Source organism: Neovison vison, chromosome 9, assembly GCF_020171115.1.
Source record: "Neovison vison isolate M4711 chromosome 9, ASM_NN_V1, whole genome shotgun sequence".
NCBI classification, from domain to species: domain Eukaryota; kingdom Metazoa; phylum Chordata; class Mammalia; order Carnivora; family Mustelidae; genus Neogale; species Neogale vison.
Window position 1 is genome coordinate 94591439 of NC_058099.1, and position 25940 is coordinate 94617378.

The 25940-nt window shown below is 42.9% G+C and overlaps 1 protein-coding gene across 1 annotated transcript in view; it reads right to left on the reverse strand.

Moving 5' to 3' along the window:
* Positions 1-330: 330 nt before the first annotated feature.
* The window catches only part of LOC122916788 (histone-arginine methyltransferase CARM1-like), a 93527-nt gene continuing 67917 nt past the window's right edge, over positions 331-25940 (reverse strand). Inside the window, exons 6-10 of the mRNA XM_044264172.1 lie at positions 25437-25522; positions 22911-23000; positions 20463-20600; positions 4932-5021; positions 331-577 (exon numbers count right to left, since the gene is read on the reverse strand). Coding sequence (XP_044120107.1) covers positions 568-577; positions 4932-5021; positions 20463-20600; positions 22911-23000; positions 25437-25522 — 414 coding nt within the window. The 3' untranslated portion in view covers positions 331-567. The remainder of the gene's footprint in view (positions 578-4931; positions 5022-20462; positions 20601-22910; positions 23001-25436; positions 25523-25940) is intronic.

Genomic DNA, 25940 nt, shown 5'->3' on the forward strand with positions numbered 1-25940 from the left:
TTCCTTAACTACATACAGTCATCAAATATGGCCAATAAAGAACATTCCTGACGTCCTATTATTCCATTACATGAATAAGGCAAAAATTCTTTAACACACTGCTGAGTTAGAAAGTACTGTTGATTGGCTGAGATGATCGGTGAAAACAGCTTAAAATTGTAAATAGAAGCTCACTCCTAACATGCTCTTGTGTTATGCCATACATACGCATACATATAAACATGAGGTAGGGCTTTGTTAAATTTCTTTTGTAAATACTTCAAAAATGAAAGCAGAGCTGTTGGCTTTACGGAAACAGTAATAAAGAGAAATCACAAATTGAGGAAAAAATTCTTCTTCAGCTATATGCAGAAAGCTGTAAAAAGCCAGTCTAAGAAGCACCGAGAAGTAGACTTGTCAATAAAATGAGGATGCACATTTTATATTTAGGAAAAAAATACGAATTCAAATCAACCTAATCATCCTTGTAAAATTTAGAGTGCATATTTGGAACACGAAATATGAACTTCGGTGTTGAGGGACTTCTCAGGTCTTCATTTTACTTATCGATTGGCTTGTGGCTATCTTCTAAGCAAACCTAAAACAGAGAAGGTGATTTCTATGATACTGAGTAAATAAGTCCCACCTCGATCCAAAGCTCCCGGCGGGCAAGCTGGTTGGGGGTTCCTGTCCTCCCTCTCCCTCCTCGCCCCCTCCCCCTCCCTCCTTCCCACTCCCGTGCCCTTCCTGAAGTTTTTATGGGCAGCCGTAGATCTATATTTACCCACTATATTTAGTAAGTTTGATTATGCATAGCCTAAATTCAGATCTGAGATGATGATCCAGATTTTTGTTCACTGAGAGAACTTTTTTCTTTTTTTAATAGGTTTACAGCAAAGACGAAGCACCAGCTTATTTCTTGCTCTTCTTGCTATTTCGTAGGCTTGGTTTGCCCCAGGACTTTGCCCTCACGGTGCTTTCGTAGAAGGTTCTGCTTGCATATCTGCCCATTCCAGTTGCTTCCTGACATTTAAGTCACCACTCAGTTGCCACTTCTTCCGAGAAGCCTCCCAGATTACTCACTGTAAACAACGCCCTCATGCAATCCCTCGCCACTGGCTGGCCTAACACTGTTTGTTTTCTGCTCTCTCTTTACACAGTTTTGGTGTTTTGCGGATTTGTGGTTTTTTTTTTTTTTAAATGAAATACACCAATCAGTAAGTTTTCATGTCATTGAGGAAAAATCTACATACAGTAAAATTCAGCCCCTCTACTGTCGTCCTGCAAGTTTTGACAAATGCATCCAGGCATATCCTGCCACCAGGATGGTCAAGATACAGAAAGTTCCACCGCCTGAACTGCCGCCACATCTCTTCATAGCTAACCCTTCCCCAAGCCCTTCCGAGCTATTCTTTGAACCTGCAGTGTTGCCTTTTCCAGAATGTCGTGTGAGTGGTATCATATATTATGTAGCCTTTTGAGTCTGGTTTCTTTCACTTTCTATAGCTTAGTTTATTTGAGATTCATCTGTATTATTATAAATGCATCAGTATTTCTTTCCTTTTTGTTCCTGAAAGTTGTTTCATTGTATGCATGGATCATAGTTGGTTCATTCTCCATTGAGAAGACATTCTAGTCGATTCCAGTTTTGATGATTACAAATAAAACTGCCATAAACATTCAAATACAGTTTCATTTCTGTTGCGTAGATGCCTGGAAATGAGATTGCTGGGTCATTTGGTAAGTGCATTTTTAACTACAGAAGAAACTGGTGAACTATGTTCAAAAGTCTGTACCACTTTGTATTCCTACCAACAATGAATGAGAATTCTGGTAGTTCCACATCTTCACCAGCACTTGCTATCATCCGAATTTTTATTTTATTTTAAGCCATTCTCACAGACATGTGGCGGTATGTTGTTATGTTTTTTTAAATTAATTTATTTATTTTCAGCATAACAGTATTCATTATTTTTTCACCACACCCAGTGCTCCATGTTGTTATGGTTTTAATTTTCATTTCCCCATTGGCTAATGAGGGTGAACATTTTTCATGTGCTTATTTGCTATTATATCTTCTTGAAGGAAAGTCTGTTCAAATCTCTTGTCCTGAACAAAATGGTTTCTTATTACTGGGCTTTTTAAAAAGTATTATATCATACATTCTTTTTATATTCTGGATACTATTTTATTTTTTTCAGATAGATGAATTTCCTAATACTTCCACCTAGTTTGTAACTCATCTTTTCATTCTATCATGTGTCTTTCAAAGATAAGTTTTTAATTTTCATAAAGGACAATTTATCCTTTTTCTCTTTCTCTTTCCAGGAATCAGGTCATAGCTAAGAAATTTTTGTTCAAACCAAAGATCACAAAGATTTTCTTCTATGTTTTATTCTCAAGGTTTTATATTTTTAGGTTTTCTGTTTTGATCCATGATCCCTTTTGAGCTAATTTTCATAGACAGTCTGAGATACGGACGGGAGGTCACTGTTTTTATTGCGTACTGATGTCCATTTTTCCAGCACCACTTTCGGAAGACTATCACCTCTCCATTAATTGCCTTTGCAACTGTCGAAAATCAATTGACTCTAATGGTGGATGTTTATGTTTTTAGTAATTAACTTGTAGATCTTGAGATGTTTTTAGCATGCCACATTAGATGTTTTTAGATGGTATCAGGGATCAGAAAAAAAAAACAAAAATGAATCTTTCATTTTTATGTGTAAGTCTATAGTAAGCCCTAAAAATAGACAGAATAAAAATCAGGTGGAGATAAAGTTACTTATTTTGATGGAAAATTACCAATAATTCCTCTCAGTAATGCCAATTATTTTAGTTCTCCCTAACACACACAAGTGTGCGTGCACACATACACACACACACACACACACACACACACGTCCCGCTTTTCTGTTCCTCAGTAGCAGATTGGAGTTGACTGTCAGGGAGCAGAAGGACATTACCATAGCTGAACATTTAACCAAGCATCTACTACAGGCTACGTGCTCTCCAAGATTTGGTCATTTAGCACACATCCTCACTGAAGATACTGAGGCCTAGACATTAGGGAAGAGTTGGTGAAAAAAATACAATCAAGATCTGGAATTCCCAAGGGAGTCACATTTTAAGCAACCTTATCTACTTAATTATTTAATTAAATACATAAGTCTGACTTGGTGCTGAATGAGAGAAGAAGGGAAAAGGAGAGGCATCGGCTGTCCCCACCACCCCCACCCCTCTCCGTCTGTTTTGACAGTCCTGTAGCCACCTTGAGTATCACTCAACCTAAACCAGTCCGCACTTTGACCTTGTGGCCAATGTGTTTGTGCCTTTGTGCAAAGCAGGGGCTGGCGAAGGCCAAGGCCCAGGCCCTGTCCCCGTGTTTCCTGGTTAAAAGTGAAAGCTGGACTCAAGAGTTACTAGTTCACGTGGTTCTTGCCCTCAAGAGGTGGGTTTTCTAAAACCCTATGAGAATTCATTTTCTACCCCCAAATCCAAATGATTCAGTCTGGAATGAACTACAGATCATCACCTAACTTACTTACTGAGAAAGTGGGAGTACAGAGACTAGTAAGCAAAGGGAGAAAGACAGGAAAGTAACAGTTACTGAAAACTACTTATGTCAACTGTAAAGTACTTGGACATGGTATGGACAGCCTTATGTTGTTTACCCCATTTCACAGATGAGAAGACTGAGGCCTAGGCAGGTTAAATCGTCCTAGTGAACAGTCAGCCTGTTCTGAGGCCACAGTCTATGCCCTTGACTTTATACGACAGGATTGTGTAGGAGGATGGGAGGGAGAACACCCCCTTTCCCTCAGAATTAAAGACGGCACCCATATCCCTCAACGGGAATAGGCTTTAAAGAGTCCTACTATGTGTGACAACTTGCACACAACGTAAACAATGGCAGCCTTGCTTGTTTTTTTTTTCCTCCCATGACATCCCAAGTCACCATTTCATTTTCCCATCTCTGCCAAAGAATTCCTGGTTTGGTTTCCCATGTTTCTTCCTCTCTTTACGCTTTTCAAAAAGTACTATAAGACATAATGCTTTGAATAAAAGCCTTGGGAGACATTATAACATGAGATAAAGTCTTTAAGAAAGAAAAGAGTGACCGTGTTCAGTGGTTTTAATTGTTGGGTTGACTTCACGACTTCACTCCTATTGACTGGGTGTAAAGATGGGGAGTTTCTCCAGATCTGTCGTGTCCATCTCATTGTGGCAAGTTCTTTGTATCACACACAATCTGCACAGCTTCTAAAGAGAGGTATGTCCTGACTTACACGCTCTCAAAAAAGTCTCAAAAACACATTTTCAATGGACTTCATGTTTTAGATGAATCAGAATACCTACTACAGGGGCGCCTGGGTGGTTCAGTGGGTTCAAGCCTCTGCCTTTGGTTTGGGTCATGATCCCAGGGTCCTGGGATCAAGCCCCGCGTCGGGCTCTCTGCTCAGCGGGGACCCTGCTTCCCCTCCTCTCTGCCTGCCTCTATGCCTACTTGTGATCTCTATCAAATAAATAAAATCTTAAAAAAAAAAAAGAATACCTACTACAAAAACAACATCTGTTAGTGAGGGAAGGTCAGAGGAGCACAGAGTTAAACTCCACATTTTGCAGGTGAGAGAAAACCCGAATGCCGGAAGGAAGTGACTTTGCCTGAGGTCACACAGCTCATTCGAGCTCAGCTGGAACGAGAGGGCTCGCTTTGTAGGACTACCCAGTGCTCCCTGTTTCAGGATCAGACTGGTACACACTGAATTCCATTTCATGGAACAGAAAACATTCAGCTCCATCTCAAGATCCAAGTCTCCTTAAAGAGGAAGAGCAGATTTTTTTTTTCTCCTCTTGGGAAAGATAGAATCAGTCTGACTATCTTTACCAGGTCCTATGGTCAGTTGAGATTTTGTATGTGTGGGTGTGAAATGGATGAGAGCACATCTTACCTAAAGAAAGGATTCTTTAAATCGAGGATGTTCCCAGATCTGAAGCCTGTCTGGTTTACCAGTGCCACAATCTGAATGTCATAGCTCTGTCTGGATGGCAGAAAACAAAACAAAACAAAACCCATCATTTGACAAGACCAGATATCTTCACATGCACGGAGGGCCCTGCCTACACGTACCCACCTACCTCATGAGGGTCTGAAGAGTGCATGGGTGGCATCTCGTACAGGCCCATGTGAGCTTATCTGGATGCTACTGATATTTATTTGTTAGAAGAGTTTGACAGTTATAGTCTTGTGATCTACAAAATTACAAAGTTAATTGTGCTTCTGGTTTTACCAATGGCAATGACAGGAATGGCTTTAATTAACAGAGGTACTTTCTGGGTCACCCACGGAGGTACCAAAACAATCTTAATTGTGCAAAGACTGGATAATTTAAAAATCTCATACCGACATAAAATTGCAGACTGCCAGTTAATAAATGTGAATGATTTTAAGAGACCCCAGATGAAGGCTCATGCAATTCTGGCGAGAACTGGCTGATAAGATCAGCTAATAAGACACATATCCTTGATGACTAATCTGGAGGAATTATGTGCATGGGATTTTTATTAGTCACATGTATGCCTGCTCTGCCTGCTGCTCCCCCTGCTTGAGCTCTCGTCTCTGACAAATAAATAAAATCTTTTAAAAAATATGTATTTCTTCAGATTATGAAGTATTACATATTCATTTGTAGAACTGAAAAATAAAATAGAAATTAAAAATAAAATAAAAATAAAATAAAATAATCCATAACATCACTGGATGAAGATTCTTCTACTATATTACCTCACCATTATTTTCCCTACTACCATTTTTTTATAAACGTAAATTTTTAATAAAATCACCTAAAATATTCCTTCATATCTCCTAATTTTATTTAACATAAACAAGCACTTACCCTGTAATTCCTCTTTTAAAAAATTTATTTGGGAGAGAGAGAAAGCAAGAGAGAAAGCATGAATAGTGGGGAGGGGCAGAGGGTGAGGGAAAAGCAGACTCCTGCTTAGCAGGGATTCTAACACAGGGTTGGATCCCAGGACCCTGAGGTCATGACCTGAGCCAAAGGCAGACGCTTAACCTAACTGAGCCACACAGGTGCCCCTATCTTATAATTCTTGGCAATATATTTTTTAGTAGTATTACATGGGTATAGCATAATGTGTTTAATAATTCCCCACTTTCAAATATTTATATTTTTATAATATATTATAAACATGTAATAACATATTTACATATGTTATGTAAACATAACAGGGAGCCTGCTTCTCCCCACCCCCCTCCCTCTGCCTGCCTCTCTGCGTACTTGTAATCTCTGTCAAATAAATAAATAAAAATCTTTAAAAAAATCTAATTTCCACCAACAGTGTAAGAGGGTTCCCCTTTCTCCACATCCCCTCCAACACATGTTGTTTCCTGTTTTGTTAATTTTGGCCATTCTAACCGGTGTAAGGTGATATCTCAATGTGGTTTTAATTTGAATCTCCCTGAGGGCTAATGATGATGAGTAGTTTTTCATGTGTCTGATAGCCATTTGTATGTCTTGATTGGTGGGAATGCAAGTTGGTGCAGCCTCTTTGGAGAACAGTGTGGAGATTCCTCAAGAAATTAAAAATAGAGCTTCCCTATGACCCTGCAATTGCACTCCTGGGTATTTACCCCAAAGACACAGATGTCGTGAAAAGAAGGGCCATCTGTACCCCAATGTTTATAGCAGCAATGGCCACGGTCGCCAAACTATGGAAAGAACCAAGATGCCCTTCAATGGATGAATGGATAAGGAAGATGTGGTCCATAAACACTATGGAGTATTATGCCTCCATCAGAAAGGATGAATACCCAACTTTTGTAGCAATATGGAGGGGACTGGAAGAGATTATGCTGAGTGAAATAAGTCAAGCAGAGAGAGTCAATTATCATATGATTTTACTTATTTGTGGAGCATAACCAATAGCATGGAGGACAAGGGGTGTTAGAGAGGAGTAGGGAATTTGGGTAAATTGGAAGGGGAGGTGAACCATGAGAGACTATGGACTCTGGAAAACAGTCTGAGGGGTTTGAAGTGGCAGGGGGGTTGGAGGTTGGGGTGCCAGGTGGTGGGTATTATAGAGGGCACGGATTGCATGGAGCACTGGGTGTGGTGAAAAAATGATGAATACTGTTTTTCTGAAAATAAATAAATTGAAAAAAAAAGGCTAATTTCATTACACATCTTCAAATCCTTAATATTTTAAATGTTTGGGGTTAACATGTTATTATTTTAATTTGAATTTCTTTGACTATTTGGCTTCCGTTTCAAATTCCAGAAATTACTAAAAGATACAAAGGCCTCCTACCCTGTCATTATCCATAATGGAAAGGCTTACATATAATGTCAGATCCTATGAAACCTGTAGCTCCAGTTCTAGATTTTATCAGCACCAGACAAAGTAAGAGGGAAAGACAGGCCTACATAAACATTAAAAAAAAAAAGAAAAGAAAAGAAAGAAAGAAAGATGTTCTTCAATTCTGTTTCAACTCCTATAATTAACTCCAAACTACTCTGCTGTAAGTTTCCTCCATGATACCCACATCTAGTAGTTCACTGCATTTGTGATACCAAAAGATAGATGTGGGGGAGTGAGACACAGAGACACCAAGCTCTTGGGAGGGAGGCAGCCCTCCTGGTCATGGAAAGGCTGAGAAAGTCTCACAGGTAATTCAGAGAGTGACACACATGCATATTTTTCCCAAAGGAAAGACACCTTCTTAACAATATTTGAAGTAATTACTATAGGACTTCAACCAGAAATGGGGGACGCCAAGGTCTGTGCAAATGTGTGTGCCCACGGATGCATAAAAGGCACAAGGGAGACCTGCGTGGCCCCAGGTGTGGTCGGGAAGAACAATCAGGACGTTTGTGCCATAGGGTGTTCACCAAGGCTCTCTTCAGAATGCTAGATAACACTGTCACTTTATACTCACTTCTCTCAACCTGCTCTTCTCCCTGACCCAACCGCAGAGTCCTGGCTTTCCAGAAGGCAAAAAGAGCTTCATGTTATGTTAGGCCATGGCTCAGGGTGATGAGTGAGAGATGAAGTTTGTCCTCAAAGCCCTTCTGTGGTGGCAGGGGCAGAGGGCGGTGGGGAGGATGGTTGGACATGCTAATTTGATAGTGATTCACCCAACCACGGGAGAATGTGCCCTTTCCTAAGACAGCATGAAAACCATGCACTCTCCTATTCCAGGAGCAGGTCATCCTGGTGCCACGACACCCAGGAGGCCGACTCCAGACTCCGTAATTAATGTGCAATGTGGATAAAGCAACTAATAATGGAGACTCTTCCCTAAGACTGGACACAGGATCCTAAATAACCATGGATTCTTTTGAACCAGTTATGTGGCAATGTGTATTCTCTAAAAACAAAAACAAAACCTCATTCTCTGCCAGAATTAGTTATTTTAAATCTACGGAGATGGAGTCAAGTGACATACGTGGGGACATACTTTAGTTCAGGATTAAGTGCAAAATCATTGCTTTGTATACCAACATTTCTTTTGTCATCAAGCAGATATTGGAACAACATATGCAGGGCATGTCTTTCTAGGGAATGTGGTAATTCTGTTTTATTAGAGAAAACAGAAAGGTACAGTAGAGGGAGGGAGAGGCTCATTGCTGACTGCCAAGGAAAAAGGGTGGAGAGAAAGATGGAAATAGAGAGAGGAAGCAAGATGGCAGAAAACTAGGAAACTGAAATAGCATTAGGTCACAGGAGTTCAGCTGGATAGTTATCAAGCCATTCTGAACATGTACAAACTCAATAGAAGATAGAAGAGAAGAGGAGGAGCAATTCTAGAAACAGAAAATCGACCCCTCTTGGGAAGGTAGGACATGTGCAGAAGTGAACCTGACATGACGGGAAGCTAGACCGCAGCGGGGAAAGGGGCGGAGGGGCCGGCTCCCAGCAAGTGGTAGACCAGCAGAGCACAAAATCAGAACTTTCGGAAGTCTGCTCCACTGAGGGCCATCACTCCAGAGGCTAAGCAGGGGTAGAGCCCTCATGGGCACAGTATGGTCTCAGGACCCGTGGGGTCACAGAATGACTGGGTATCTGAGTGTAGCAGAGCTCGCAGATAGGAAAGCAGGGAAGCCGACTACAGAGACAGAGCTGAGGAGTGAGCTCTCAGATCGGAGTTACCTTAAACTGTGATCTGAGGCAGTCAGGCCACTGCTCTTTGAGCAGCGACCCTGTGGTAGATCTGGGGAGACTCCCTCCTTCCTCCTTCAGGAGAAGCAGTGCGGGAGCCTGCGGCAGGAATCTGCTGCATTTTGGGACTCCAAACAGGGCCATGAGACAGAAAAAGGAACGCTCGGTCACGGGCTGGGGGAGCTTGGAGTGTGGCCGGAGACCCAGGAGATGAGAAGGATTGACTGCTTTTCTCTGAGGGTGCACTGAGGAGTGGGGCCCTGGCTCTTAGCTCCTACCAAACCAGAGATTGGGAGGCCACCATCTTCATTCCGGTCCTCCAGAGCTCTAGGGAAAGTGCCCAGGGAACAAAAGCTCCCAAGAGTGAACCTGAGCAGATTGCTTAGCCCAACCCCTGGCAAGGGTGGTGCAGTTCCACCTCGGGTAAAGACATTTGAGAATCACTGGAACAGGCCCTTCCCCCAGGAGATCAGCAAGAACATCCTGCCAAGACCAAGTTTTCTAGTAACTGAGAACTGTGGAACTCCAGAGCTAGGGGAAAGCAACACTTAGAATTCATGGCTTTTTTCCCATGATCCTTCAGTATTGCAAAGTAAAATTTTTTTAATTTTATTTTTTTCTTATTCTATTTTTTAAACTTTTCTTCTTTCCTCTTTAAACATTTTTTAACTATTTCATCTTATCAATACCTTTAAAAAATCTTTTAAAATTTTCATGGTTATAGTCATATTTTATCCCTTCATTGTATTTTTTTTTAAAGATTTTATTTATTTATTTGACAGAGAGAAATCACAAGTAGATGGAGAGGCAGGCAGAGAGAGAGAGCCCTTCATTGTATTTAACCTTATTTTTTGTATACATATAGGTTTTTCTTCTTTAAAATTTTGGGATATAATTTCTTCTAATAGATCAAAATAAACCCTAAATCTAGCTCCAGTCTGATCATATTCTTTTTTTTTTTCTTTTTCCAACCAACTTATCTTACCAATTCCTTTTAAAAAACCTTTTAAAATCTTTTTAAATCTTTTTCATCTTTACAGTCATATTCCATCTCTTCATTGTGTTTACCTCTATTTTTGAACATATATAAGTTTTTCTTTCTTTAAAATTTTGGGAGGTAGTTTCTTATAAGAGACCAGAATACACCCAAAATCAAGTGGGTGGCTCAGTTCTATTCACAGTCTAATAACTATATTTTTAAATTTTTTATTATTTTTTTCCCCCTCTTGTCTTCCCCTGGTTTTGGGTCTCTTCTGATTTGGTTAGCATATATTTTTCTGGGGTCTTTGCCACCCTTTTAAAATTTTACTCTCTCATTCATATATTCTTATCTGGATAAAATATAGGAGGAAAAACTCACCACAAAAAAAGAACAAGAAGCAATATCAAATGTCAAGGGACCTAATCAATACAGACATTGGTATTATGTCAGAACTAGAGTTCAGAATGACAATTATTAAGGTGCTAGTTGGACTCAAAAAAGACATGGAAGATATTAGAGAATCCCTTTCTGGAGAAATAAAAGAACTAAAATCTAACCAAGTGAAATTTAAAAAGCTATTAATGAGGTGTAATAAAAAATGGAGGCTCTTACTGCTAGAATAAATGAGGCAGAAGAGAGAATTAGTGATATAGAAGACCAAATGATGGAGAGTAAGAAGCTGCGCAAAAGAGAGACAAACAACTACTGGACCATGAGGGAAGAATTTGAGAGATAAGTGATACTGTAAGATGAAACAGTATTAGAATAATTGAGATCCCAGAAGAAGAAGAAAGAGAGGGGCAGAAGGTATATTGGAGCAAATTATAATAGAGACTTTCCCTAAAATGGCAAAGGGAACAATCATCAAAATCCAGGAGGCAGAGAGAATTCCCCTCAAAATCAATAAAAATAGGTCCACACCCCGTCATCTAATACTAAAACTTACAAGTCTTAGTGACAAAGACAAAATACCGAAAGCAGCCAGAGACCAGAGGTCTACAACATACAATGATAGTAATATTAGAATGACAGCAGACTTATCCACAGACACCTGGCAGGCCCAAAAGAATGGGCATGATATATTCAGAGCATTAAACAAGAAAAATATGCAGCCAAGAATACTATATCCAGCTAGGCTGTCACTGAAAATAGAAGGAGAGATAAAAAGCTTCCAAAACAAACAAAAACTAGAAGAATTTGCCAACACCAAACCAGTCCTACAGGAAATATTGAAAGGGGACCTCTAAGCAAAGAGAGAGCCTAAAAGAAGCAGACCAGAAAGAACAGAGACAAGATACAGTAACAGTCACCTTACAGGCAATAGAATGGCACTAATATTAAATCTTTCAGTAGTTACCCTGAAGGTAAATGGGCTAAATGTCCCAATCAAAAGACACAGGGTATCAAAATGGATAAAAAACAAGACCATCGATATGCTGTCTACAAGAAAAACATTTTAGACCCAAAGACACCTCCAAATTTAAAGTGAGGGGGTGGTAAACAATTTACCCTGCTAATGGACATCAAAAGAAAGTTGCGGTGGCAATCCTTATATCAAATAAATGCGATTTTAAGCCAAAGACTATAATAAGAGATGATGAAGGACACTATATCATATTTGAGGGATCTAGGAAGAAGATCTAACAATTTTAAATATCTAAGCCCCTAACATGGGAGCAGCCAATTATATAAACCAATTAATAACAAAATCAAAGAAATGCATAGACAGTAATACAATAATAGTAGGAGACTTTAACACCCCCCTCACCAAAATGGACAGATCATCTAAGCAAAAGATTAACAAGGAAATAAAGGTTTTAAATGACACATTGAACCAGATGGACATCACAGATATTTTTGGAACATTCCATCCCAAAGCAACAGAACACACATTCTTCTTGAGTGCACATGGAACATTCTCCAGAATAGATCACATCCTGGGTCACAAATCAGGTCTCAACCAATACCAAAAGATTGGGATGATTCCCTGCATATTTTCAGACCACAATGCTCTGAAGCCAGAACTCAATCATAAGAGGAAGGTTGGAAAGAACTCAAATACATGAAATACTCAAAGGAACTAAAATACCAGGAAATTAAAGAACTTAGCAATCAGACAACAAAAAGAAATAAAAGACATCTGAATTGGCAAAGAAGAAGTCAAATTCTCTCTTTGCAGATGATATGATTCTTTTGATTTGAGTTCAAAAGAACACAAATACCAGGAAATTGAAGAATTTTAAAAACTCATGGAAACAAATGAAAATGAAAACACAACTGTTCAAAATCTGTGGGACACAGCAAATGCGGTCCCCAGAGGTAAGTATATAGAGATACAAGCCTTTCTCAAGAAACAAGAAAGGTCTCAAGTACACATATAACCCTACACCTAAAGGAGCTGGAGAAAGAACAGCAAAGAAAGCCCAAACCCAGCAGGAGAAGAGAAATAATAAAAATCAGAGCATAAATCAATGAAATAGAAACCAAAAGGATAGTAGAACAAATCAAAGAAACTAGGAGCTGGTTCTTTGAAAGAATTAATAAGATTCATAAACTCTTGGCCAGACTTATCAAAAAGAAAAGAGAAAGGACCCAAATTAATAAAATCATGAATGAAAGAGGAGAGATCACAACCAACACCAAAGAAATACAAACAATTATAAGAGCATATTATGAGCAACTATACATCAGAAAATTTGACAATGTGGAAGAAATGGATGCATTACTAGAGATGTATAAACTACCAAAACTGAACCAGAAAGACATAGAAAACCTGAACAGACCCATAACCAGTAAGGAGATTGAGGAAGTCATCAAAAATCTCCCAATAAACACGAGTCCAGGGCCAGATGGCTTTCCAGGGCAATTCTACTAAACATTTAAAGAAGAATTAATTCCTATTCTCCTGAAACTGTTCCAAAAAATAGAAATGGAAGGAAAACTTCCAAACTCATTTTATGAGGCCAGCATTACCTTGATCCCCAAACCAAACAAAGACCCCATCAAAAAGGAGAAGTACAGACCAATATCCCTGATGAACATGGATGCAAAAATTCTCACCAAAATACTAGCCAATAGGATCCAACAGTACATCAAAAAGATTATTCACCACGACCAAGTGGGATTTATACCTGGGCTTGCAAGGATGGTTCAACATCCACAGATCTATGTGATACAATACATTAATAAAAGAAAGAACAAGAACCATATGATACTCTCAATAGATGCTGAACAAGCATTGGACAAAGTACAGCATCCTTTCTTGATCAACACTTTTCAGAGTGTATGGATAGAGGGTACATACCTCAATACCATCAAAGCCATCTATGAAAAACCCAGAGTGAATACCATTCTCAATGGGAAAAAAATGAGAATTTTCCCCTAAGATCAGCAACACGGCAGGGATATCCACTATCACCACTGCTATTCAACATCATACTGGAAGTCCTAGCCTCGGCAATCAGACAACCAAAAGAAATAAAAGGCCTCTGAATTGGCAAAGAAGAAGTCAAACTCTCTCTTTGCAGATGATATGATTCTTTATGTGAAAAACCCAAAAGACTCCACTCCAAAACTGCTAGAACTCATACAGGAATTCAGTAAAGTGTCAAGATATAAAATCAGTGCTCAGAAATCAGTTGCATTTCTATACATCAACAGCAAGACAGAAGAAAGAGAAATTAAGGAGTCGATCCCATTTACAATTGCACCCAAAACCGTAAGATACCCTAGGAATAAACCTAACCAAAGAGACAAAGAACCTATACTCAGAAAACTAGGAAGTATACTCATGAAAGAAATTGAGGAAGACACAAAGAAAGGGAAAAACGTTCCGTGCTCATGGATTAGAAGAACAAATACTGTGAAAATATCTATGCTACCTAAAGCAATATACACATTTAATACAATCCCTATCAAAATACCACAATTTTTTTTCAAAGAAATGGAACAAATAATCCCTAAAATTTATATGGAACCAGAAAAGACCCTGAATAGCCAGAGGAATGTTGAAAAAGAAAGCCAAAGTTGACAACATCACAATTCCAGGCTTCAAGCTCTATTACAAAGCTGTCATCATCAAGACAGTATGGTACTGGCATGAAAACAGACACATAGACCAGTGGAACAGAATAGAGAGTCCAGAAATGGACCCTCAACTCTTTGGTTAACTCATCTTCGACAAAGCAGGAAAGAATATCCAATGGAAAAAAGACAGTCTCTTCAACAAATGGTGTTGGGAAAATTGGACAGCCACATGCAGAAAAATGAAACTGGAGCCTTTCCTTACACCACACACCAAAATAGACTCAAAATGGATGAAGGACCTCAATGTGAGAAAGGAATCCATCAATCTCCTTGAGGAGAACACAGGCAGCAACGTCTTTGACCTCAGCCATAGCAACTTCTTCCTAGCAACATCGCCAAAGGCAAGGGAAACAAGGGCAAAAATGAACTATTGGGACTTCATTAGATAAAAACTTTTTCACCACAAAGGAAACAGTCAACAAAACCAAAAGACAACTGAAAGAATGGGAGAAGATATTCACAAATGACATATCAGGTAAAGGGCTACTATCCAAAATCTAGAAAGAACTTAGCAAACTCAACACCCAAAGAACAAATAATCCAATCAAGATATGGGCAGAGGACATGAACAGACATTTCTGCAAAGAAGACATCCAAATGGCCAACAGACACATGAAAAAGGGCTCAACATCACTGGGCACCAGGGAACTACAAATCAAAACCACAATGAGATACTACCTCATGCCAGTCAGAAGGGCTAAAATTAACAAGTCACGAAATAACAGATGTTGGTGAGGATGCGGAGAATGGGGAACCCTCCTATGCTGTTGGTGGGAATGCAAGCTGGCGCAGCTACTCTGGAAAATAGCATGGAGGTTCCTCAAAAAAAAAAATAAAAATAAAAATAGAGCTACCCTACGACCCAGCAATGGCACTACTGGGTATTTACCCTAAAGATACAAATGTATTGATCTGAAGGGGCACAGTGCACCCGAATGTTTACAAGCAGCAATGTCCACAACAGCCAAACTATGGAAAAACCTAGATGTCCATCAACAGATGAATGGATAAAGAAGATGTGGTGTATATATATACAATGGAATTCTATACAGCCATCCAAAGAAATGAAATCTTTTGCAAAATCATTTGCAGTGATGTGGATGGTACTAGAGGGTACTACACTGAGTGAAATAAGTCAATCAGGGAAAGGCAATTAACATATTATCTCTCTGATATGAGGAATTTGAGAGGCTGGGCGGGGAGTCTGGGAGGTAGAGAAGGAAAAAATGAAGCAAGATGGGATGGGAAGGGAGACAAACCATAGCAGACTCTTAATCTCACAGAGCAAACTGAGGGTTGCTGCGGGGTGGGGAACAGGGATAGGGTGGTTGGGTTATGGACATTGGGGAGGGTATGGGCTATGGTGAGTGCCGCGAAATGTGTAAGCCCAATGATTCACAGACCTGTTCCCCTGGGGCAAATAATATACTATATGTTAATAAAAATAATTTAAAATATATATATAAAAGTAAATATGGAAAGAGCTGTCAAAAAAAAAAAAAAAAAGAGAAGGGGTTGGAGAAACAGAAGTAGTGGAAGCGTGGGAAGAAAAGGGCCCACGCCACCGAGGGTTTACTGATGTTGAAGGAAGTTAGCTGGAACCTCACTGGCATGGACACCACCCCAGTGTTCTTCAGCAGGGTTGGACTGAGCATGCCCCGGGAGGAGGCGGGTACACTCGGGTATGGAAGAAAATGTGGAGCTCTTATTTTGAATGTTGCCAGTCCTTGGAAGCCAATACAGTTGTGCACGTGACACTCCTGAGCACTAGTGAATTCACTAGGTAAATGCTGGATTCTAAACCCCAGCTAACGGTTACGGTATGTGTTAGGCTCACCTAGTTCTCAGGTTTTGCTAAGGTGGGAGGGTTCAGTAAGAGTCTGATTATGGGGACCAACGCAACCAAGGAGACACCAAGCATGTAAAGGACCAAAGGGTTCGAGCTAGAAGATTCTGAGGACCACTGAAGAACAAAGAAACGTCGTGCAAAAGGCCGTCTGCAAATACTATTACTTCACTACCCTTAATCAGACACGAGAGCATCCCCTACAGTTCCTTCTGATGCAGCAGTCCGAAACATAGGTATTTGGGCTCAGAGAAGCTGAGTGCCAGCTGAAGCAAGTTCAGTTATGACCATTAGGGGAAGCACTCGGAGTCTCCCAAGCCCTCTGGTCAGCATTTCTTCTAGTTCCGAAAACAAAGCTCATTAAGCTCCCTGTAAACCAAATTCCCTGGCAAACCTCAGTTGGGATCCCTCAGAGGGATCCAAAAGTTTTAAGTTCTGTTCCAAAAAATGTTGGCCCAGGGTAAGTCGCTGAGCTAGACCCAAAATCAGCCTACATATATTTGTGTTTTTTTTCCCCATTCATTCTTTTTATTTCTATTTTTGTATCTTTTAAGATACACACTACATAAATTTCTATGTGTGTGTATATATATATATATACACACACAGAGACATGTCTATGCATGTGTGTCTGTGTATATAATTGTATATACATACATATATATGCATAGATCTCTATATCAAGCACTTTGTCTTATGCTTTCTATTATTACTGTAGTATACTCACGTAATTAAAAGATAAGTAGTAGTATACTTGGAGGACACATACATAAATTGTTTTTACTCCTAGGTGCATGTGACCAAAAAGCATCATGGATGCCACATCTATGAACTGTAGGGATGTCAATTCAATAAAGGTTCTAAGTAAGGTGAGTTCTGTTTGACTGTCCCAAGCACCGAAATAAATGAGAGCTCCAGAAGGATGGGGGGCGGCGGAAAGCGAAATGCTAATGATCCAATCATAAATGGCCCTGGCCTGGCTGGGAAGAAAAGGGCGGTCACTGCCCCGCCTGCGTGGCTGCGCACATTCTCCCAGCAGGCCGGGGTTATAAAGACTGTTTGACAGCAGGGAAGGGGGCTCTCCTCTCCAAAGGCAGGACAAACACCTTACTGAAAAGAGCATCAAAGTGCTGACATTCAGGAAGTGCAGAGGTTCATGGAAAATACCAAGGAAGAGAAGAATGTTCAAGCAAACACTCTGATGGGATACGATGAGAAAAAGAAAGAAAGAGAATAAGGCAGGAGAAAATAAAGCTAAGATTTTCTCTGGATCTACTGTGTATTGATGACTATACTATGTTTTCTCTAATACCTGCCAAGCCTGATGACACAATTACTATAAATTGTGGCTAGAGAAATTCATTAACTTGCTCAAGATCACTCAAGCACCGACTATGGGCAGAGGAGACTGGACAAAACCAGGAGACACCCAAGGCTGGCCTCTCTCACTATACCTGGGTGCTGGTTCTAATATGAAAAACTTCCTCCCTCCCACCCCCTCCCTTTATTCCTGCTGCAAAGCATTGTGGGTCTATAATATCTTAGCGTCTTCTTTCAGCTGTGCCAGATGAAATTCTTACTAAGAGAAGGATCATCAGCTATGACTTCTTCATTCAAGTGGTCATTCCACATCACTGCTGAACTTCTGAAGTATATTAAGTGAGGAGGGATACCCATAGAGTGAGACTCGGGCCTTCTTTTTGGAATGCTTACATAAAGGCAAATACCAGCAATATAAGATCGGTATTTTAGGAAAGGGCTGGAGGGCTGGAGGAGCTGGGAGTCAAGACACAGGTGTGGGAGGTGAATGGTTTGCTTCTTTCTTCCTGACTAGGGGAACGAAGGAGAGGACAGTAGGAAAGTATGACTGATGAGGATGAAACCCAAGATATGTTAGAAAAAGTAATGAAACAATAAGATGGTTTAAATTCACTCACCTAATAGTACCCTGTGGTATGTTAACACACAAATATTTGAAAGCAAAAATTTATCAAGCAGAAAAGGCAAGTCCAAACTCCAGGCTGATGTGGGCTACTGTTCCTGAGCCTTTTTTTTTCCCCCCTGTAGAACTGGTCATTACATAGATGTCTTATGAAGATTCAGGAAGAAAGTGGTAACTTTCAGGGTAAACATGGTAAAAATCAGTGTTCTCCCATTTTTCCCTGAAAGCCATCCCCAAACAAGCAGAACAGAAAGACACTGCAGACCACAGACCTCATTTTCTGTCCAACCGTGAGAAAGATCTAATCTACCAACTCTAGCATATGCATGACGGATACAAAAGCACTTGAGATTGGTCGTGGGTCATAGGGGAAATAGTACAGAAGTGCAAAGAGAAGCAGGAGAGCCCCGGGCAGCCGTTCTCAGGGAGTGCTCCCCAAAACATGGGCCCCGAAGACGAGGAGCGTTTTCTGAACTGCACAAGTTTTAGTCCTTGTTTGTAGCATCTTGTGCAGGAACAAGGGCAGGCAAGGCTCCCAGGCAGAGACGCATCTAGAACGGTGACATAGCAGACCCACCTGGAGATGCGCTGGGCAGCCATGTTTGCAGGAAGCAGGATGTCTCTGCGCCAGGACTGAACAGGACAGAGTGTGAGGTGAGGAAAGCAGATGCATGAACACTGCCATGACTCTCCAGCCACAGGAACGCCTCTCCTGTGAACCACTTTCTGGAAACGTCCCAGGAACCGGATTTATTTCCAGAGGGGGAGAACTTAAAATCTCAGACAATTTAAAAATCATTCTTAGAGGAGTGAGGAGTTGAAGATGTTAGCCAAAAGGCAGGAAGGCTGGGAGGATTTTGGAAGAACTCTCCAAATAGTTACAGCACCGTTGGGAGGTTGAACAGACCTCAGAAGCGGAAGTAAGATAAATGAGTACAATGAACAGAAAGTGGTAGATAGGGTCGACAGCAAGAGTCACTTTGTAATCATCAGAGATGTCTAAAGTACATGACATTGATAGCCAAAGACTGTATGAAAAGTTACTTAATCTTAGTAATAGTTAAAGAAATAGACACCAAATAACAAGATGCAACTTTTAAAAAGTGATTTTTGGGTCTGGCAAAAACCATAGAGACCAGTAACGGGCAATGCAGGGAAAGAAGTGCAAGAATGCACAAAGCTGTCTGCTGCAGTGTTGAGTGGAAGTTGGCACAACCATGGAGAAAAGCAGTATTTATCAGTGCATAACATACAGATAACGTCTGAACTAGCATTTCCACTTCTAGGGATCTCACGTAGAAGTATTCTTGCCACTGTACAATCTTCCTGTTCAAGGGTATTTAATGTAGAGTTTTTTGCAATGGCCAAAGACAAAACAATACAAAACAAAACAAAAAAAAACCCCAGCAACTTAAAAAAAGACATGTTCTATGTCCATCTCTGATGCATTTAGTAAAATGACAAAACAACCTGTCTGCACAGATCCAGGACTCACTGCTAAGTAAAAATGTGAGTTGGAGACTGTTCGTTTACTCTTCTTATAAAACAACAATAAAAACCCCATGAAAACTTTTGGTTAGTATATGCACAGACAATCGCTGGAAAGGCTATGGAGCACAGGGTCACATCTGGGGCCTGGGGCGAGGGCTGGCAGTGTGTGTGGGCTCTGGACGCTTTTGTAGTTTTGAATGTACATGTGAATGCGTTAGGTTTTTGTAATGGAAGAAATCAAGACTTCAGAAACGGAGGGGTTGGTATGTGAAGTGGTGAGCTCTCTGTCACAGGAGTATTCAAGAACAAGCCCAAGAAAGCGGGAGAGGGAGGGAGGGAAGGAAGTAGAGCGAGATGACCTGTGAGTACCCTTAAGATCCAGAGAGTCCTTGAACCACTCTGCTGTATCCTTTCTCCTCTGATTCACCCAGGAGAAGCTCCAGCAAGGTGAAAGAAAATAGAGCATTTAAAAAATGAGATGAATCAAACTAATCCCTGCCAAGGCCTCGTGAAACCCATTATCAGAGGGAAGCCGCCAGTCCTGGCTGACACAGGGTGCACCGGCCCTGCCATGCTTGTCCCCCTGGGTACAGATCGATGTTGCTGGGCTAAATTTGGGGGGGGGTGTGGCTAGCTGCAAGGAAGGCCAGGAAGCTGACGTGGGATTTAAAGCACTTGATAATTCGAGTCTTTGGTAAGCGTTCCCTTGAGCAGATGGATGCCCTTCCTTCCTCTGCGGTCAGCTGGAGAACGCTGCCCTTGAGTCAGCCCAAGCTCCCCATCCCTGCCGCCCTGAGCCCCGCAGCTGAGCGCACCTGGCAAAGTCAGCCAGGCTTTGGTAAACCACGCCATGCACGCTTCTAGGTCCTGGGAAGGCTCGCACCTCCTGCACCCCCTTCCCCATCAGTGAGCAGCATGCAGAGGTGGTCTCCCGTCAGGACGCTCCTGCTTACCGTCTGTTGGCTACAAACAGCACTTTCCCCGAGAGGGTCTCTCCTTCTCTGGCGAAGAGAGGAGTGTGAAGAAGGCACCGCACCTGATACCAGTGGGTCAGAGGCTCAGTCGGGGCTGTTGACAGCCAAACAGTTACCCTGCGGGGCAAGAAAAGAGTGAAGAGACATTTACAACCCAGGCTCAAATTTAATGGGCTGCCCTGGGGACTTGGGTTGAGAGTTGGGTCTTCCAGGGTTTCCGACTCATGGAATCCTTTAAAGATAAGGATAGCTCAGTTTAGGTCATTGCCCTGAGCCGGGCACTGGACCAAGAGCTCTGTGTGTATCATCCCCCTAAGTCTTTACAACAGCTCAATGAGGTCAGCCCAGAGAAGTTAAAGGACTTTCCCAATGCCACACAGAGGACAGCTGGAGAGCCAGGTTCAAAGCCGTGCCTCTACTTCTGCATCAAATTTCACTCGAAGTCTAACAAGTAACAGAGTTCAAGTAGGAAAGGATTTGTTTGAAAAGCATCTGTCAGGGTGAGGAGTCTGGAGCTGGGCTCTTAACTGTCTCATGCCAACCTGTTCAGAGAACCTGATGAGGCTTCTGGAGGCCAGAAAAGCTCCTGGGCAGATGGTTTTTAACACTCCTTCCAGCTCAGCCTTCCTGCATGTGTATGTGTGTGAAAGTGTTTAAATGGACATTCTTCCTTTTATGTGAAGAGGTGAGAACACCTGGCTGGGCCTCCAACACCAAGGTCACCTGTCCTGGGCTCAGGCTGTGTCTCTGGCTTGGACGGAGGAAGGGTCCATTTTGACTTGAAGATTTTGTGGCGATATCTGACAAAATTTAGCTAAGTAACATAAACCACTTCTAGATCAAAATATACTCAGAGTAGATTAGAGTAGAATGCAAATTTTTGAAAGCTTTTTAGGATAAAGCGTTTAACTTCAAAGAAGTTCTCCCCTTGGAGCAGGCCACGTCTGGCTTATCTCCCTTGCTCCCGCAGGAACAAATTCACTGGGGAAAGTCGGAGACATAAATGCGTGGATTCCCTTGGACAAATACGCTTCTGTGCTGCAGGAATGATTCATACATCCTTTTCTTTCTCTCTGATTGTCAGCCCAGATGAGGCTTCTAGGGATCCCCTCCCCGCTGAGCCCCCCAAGCTCCCTGAGCTTTATCACAGACCCACGAGTCCTTCTCTCTCTGCAGATGCAATGGTGGGCCTGCCTGCTTTTTTTTTTTTTTTTTTTTTTTTTTTTTTTTTTAGTATGACAATTTATTTTTTTTTATTTTTTTTTTTATGACTGATTTTTTTTTCCAATTTATTTATTTTCAGAAAAACAGTATTCATTATTTTTTCACCACACCCAGTGCTCCATGCAAGCTGTGCCCTCTATAATACCCACCACCTGGTACCCCAACCTCCCACCCCCCCGCCACTTCAAACCCCTCAGATTGTTTTTCAGAGTCCATAGTCTCTCATGGTTCATCTCCCCTTCCAATTTACCCAAAATCACATACCCTCCCCAATGTCCATAACCCTACCCCCCTTCTCCCAACCCCCCTCCCCCCAGCAACCCACAGTTTGTTTCGTGAGATTAAGAGTCACTTATGGTTTCTCTCCCTCCCTATCCCATCTTGTTTCATGGATTCTTCCCCTACCCACTTAAGCCCCCATGTTGTATCACCACTCCTGCCTGCTTTTATACGGAGAGGAGAAGAGTGTGTTGCAGAAGTTTGCCTTTTGCCTGGCCACGTGACCCAGAGCAGCTGTCTTCACTCATTAGAGAACACGAGAAAGCCTGGCAAGGGAGTAGGGGGAGTCCGGAGGAGAGCACAGATTGGGGGGCGGGGATAGTGCAGCCCCTATGAGAAATGCCAGACACTGAGAATCAGCTTGGAGGTGGTCTGTCTCCTCTCTTCCCTTAGGGTTTCGGATCTTTTCAGGAGGGGGAAAGAATACATGATGGAGATGTCACCGCCGTGGCTGTTAGCGTTAGCCGTCCATGCCTGCCTGGTCACTGAGGAAGGTTCTAGCCTAAGGAGCTGACGGTGTGAACCAGAGAAGGGGAAGGTCTAAGTCTGGCTGCACCTGGACACAGGCTGTTCTGGAACCAGGATGGTGAGAGAGAAAGCCAAGGCGGGTGCCTGGGGTCCTTCCCACCACCTATTCTGGAAAAAACCAAGAGGGATGATAAAGCCCGGACCTTCCGTCCTTCCTTCAAATCCCAATCCAACTGGCTCCATAGGTTTCCCAGGATTTTAGCCAGGGCCAAAAGGACACTGCGGAAAACGGCCTCATTTCAACTTGGCCCTAAAATCTGAAAGTTCCATTTGCATCAGTGCTTTATTTTATTGAAACCCAGAGAAGTGAGCACTTTAGAACACCTTGGAGTCACGATCACACACGGTGCGGAACAGCACGGGGCCCGAGCGGGCGTGGAAGGGGGTGATACCTACAGAGATCCCACAAAGGCCACGTCGAACCAGAACGCCAGGCCGTGGACGAGGCCAGACTGCGTCAGCTGAAACACAAAGGGGATTTCTACTCTGCAAGGAAAGAAGAGAGAGAGAGAGAGAGAGCGCGGAAACACTTGGAATTATTTTGTTGCTGTTGACAGGCATACAAGATACATTCGAGCAATCAACCAGAACATTCCCAGGCTACTTTCTTTCTCTCTTAAGCACTCCGGCTTGGGAAGCAGGGTTCTCTGTGCGTGATCACACATTTGACAATGTGGCTCCTTTTTCTTCTTTTCTTTAATATTATGGCCGTCACCATACAGTCCATCACTAATTTTTGATGTAGTGACGGTGTGGTCTCTTGACAACATTTGGCAAGAATTCCATCACCACACTGGGCAACCCAGGACTCCCCGGGGGGAAGGCAACATCCCGAGTGGGGTGTGAGCCCCAGAGAGGAGGATGAGACCCAGGTGACACCCGTCCTTCCAGATGTCAGAGCGCCAAGCGAGGCAGCTCCCCTGTGCTGCTGCTCAGACGGGAAGGGCTGGCCGGCCGCTAAAATATGAAGCAGATCATAGGGGGCTGCATCCAGCTATAAAGGCCACTGTCACAGTTCATTTATTTTTCGGGGAGGTCACTGAACCTCGCACAGGGCCACAGCAAACGTCACGCAGACGTGGCTGTGGTTTCTGTCACACGCGGGATGAGTGGGAACAAAGGGAAGAGTGGAAAAGATAACACAAAGGGTAGATGCTAACTTGGAAAGTCACTTAAATCCTCTCTCAGTTTTGTCACCTGTCAATGGGTGACAAAACCTCCCACTTCCCTTGCGAGGGTCTCGTGCGTGTTGAGCAGGGGGATAACATAGAGCGCTCTGTGAACTTCACAGAGTTTCACAGTTAAAAGATGATCTTATTCGTCCCTTGCTGAGGGGAGACTTGGCTTAGTGAGTGCTCTAAAGATTTTCAAAGGAGGTCATACCTTCTTTGCATGTACGGTGCCTGCAAAGCCCTAACTTCTTTCACCCTGCGGCAGTCAGAGCGTTTCTAGAGTTTTCCATTGTGCTGATCCCACTAAATTGTTTGGTATTGCACTGCCATTACTTCCTCCTTTTTTGGGGGGGGCATTCCCTTAAGCAGACTGAGCTCTTACTTTGGCAGTTACTTTCAGAGCCCGTGTAAGCACCGGCACTGTACCTGGTACCTGGCGAGATCCCAGTAAGCATCTGCCGAAACCACACACACAAATGGAGAACGGAAAGCCGACACAGACCTCAAACTTCCCTGGACTCAGGAGGTGGCCCCGAGCAGCACCTAAAGCCAACGGAAGCCAATTTTGTCCGGGCCCGTGGGAGTCACCTGAGTTGCTCCCAAACGCCAGTCCTCGAGCGGAGCACACGGCAGGAAGACACCGGCCCCCTGAGCTGGGCCTTCGACCAAGTCAGCGTGAACAGAAGCGAGCTGTGTTGCTTCTGGGCAGAAGCTCTTGCTGCCAGGACGTGCGCGGCCACGCTCCTTCTTTTTGACTAAGTGAGGAGCGACGCTCTGGACGGAGGCTGGTGGGCGAGGGTGGGGGACGCCAGAGCCACAGCTGTGCCCCGAGCACAAACAGCACTGGGGAGGACGACTCCTGCGGTCCAAGCCACGGACATGGTTTCTGAGGACAGCAGCGGGTTCTAGCCTGCCCCAACTAGGACAGAACCCTGCGCCCGTTGTGATCTCCAGACAGATGATGCTCTGAGCTGCCCAGCGGCACCTGCTAAAGTCTGGCCCTTACTTCCTCAGAAGCCCGGGCAAAATGACGACCTGGCTGGGTCTTTAGCTGCACACCCAGGAAAAAAAAATATTTGCATATCGATGTTCTCAAGGAAAAAAAGGCAAAACGGGCTCCTATCAGGATCCGCAGAATGGGTTCTCCTTTCAGAGTCTCTTCCGGTGGAGGGAAGGAGCTGAGTGCTGTCTTTGAAAATGAGCTCGTGCCTGCGAAACACCTAGCTCAGCACTCAGGTAGGCAAGCACTCAGCAAGCTGTAGCTCTAAGATTTATTTATAGATTCTTCTCGAATGTTCCTGGCCCAGGTGAGGACTTTAGCAGCCCGGACTCTGGAGCCTTTGGAACAGTCCCACATGGTCCGTCTTTCTGTGACACTGCACAACCTACTGTGCCACTCTGCCTTGCACCTGTCCTCCTAAGACGGAGGTCGGCACGGTGCTGTATGCAGAGTACTGCTTTGAGGACTCAGTGAGTCGGTATGTGTAAAGGGCTCAGAATGCCAACTGAGTGCATAAGCACAAGCTATTACTATGCACGTTACACACACACAACTCTTCAACCAGACCTGCGGAAGAAGCTTCACCATCCTTGTTTGGCAGTAAAATATGACCAGTACCGCCGCACTGCTCTGGGCGAGACTCCCACCTCCGCTCTCTCCTCTGCGTGAGCGGCAAAACCCTGCACTAAAGTTTGGGGATGAGCGAGGTGGAGAGTGTAAAAGCCAAGAGCCACACTGGTATTTACGAACCTGTGGAGATCTGCCTCTTCGGCGTCCATGAAGTTGACTGTGTATTTGACTGTCCGAGCCATCAAAATCCTGATGTCGAATGTGTCCTGGCAGGGTGGGGGGTGGGGGAGAAGAAGCAGAAAAGTTATCTTTCTATCAGGACAAACGAACCCCAGCAAAACTGTGGGCTGGTTTTCCTCCCAAAATTTCAAGTCAACAAGAGTTAGAATTTGGAAGGCATGAGCTTAATGAGAATAAGGTCCATAACGACTAGCGTTTATTCCGGGCTTACTAGGCAAGCGTGGCGTACTTCATGCTTTTCCTAAGTGCTAAGGTTGTGTCATCCAGTCCTCCAATGCTTCTGAAGCAGGTGTTTGGTGTGTTTTCACACTTTATCCCTTCACCATATTCTAAGAAGGTCCATAAAACCTCAGCCCTCCTTCAGCTCCCAGCATGGCCGGTGACCCTAGCTTGGCCAATCAATCAGTGCGTGACTGTTCCCCTGAAGACGGTTTAACAGGCAGG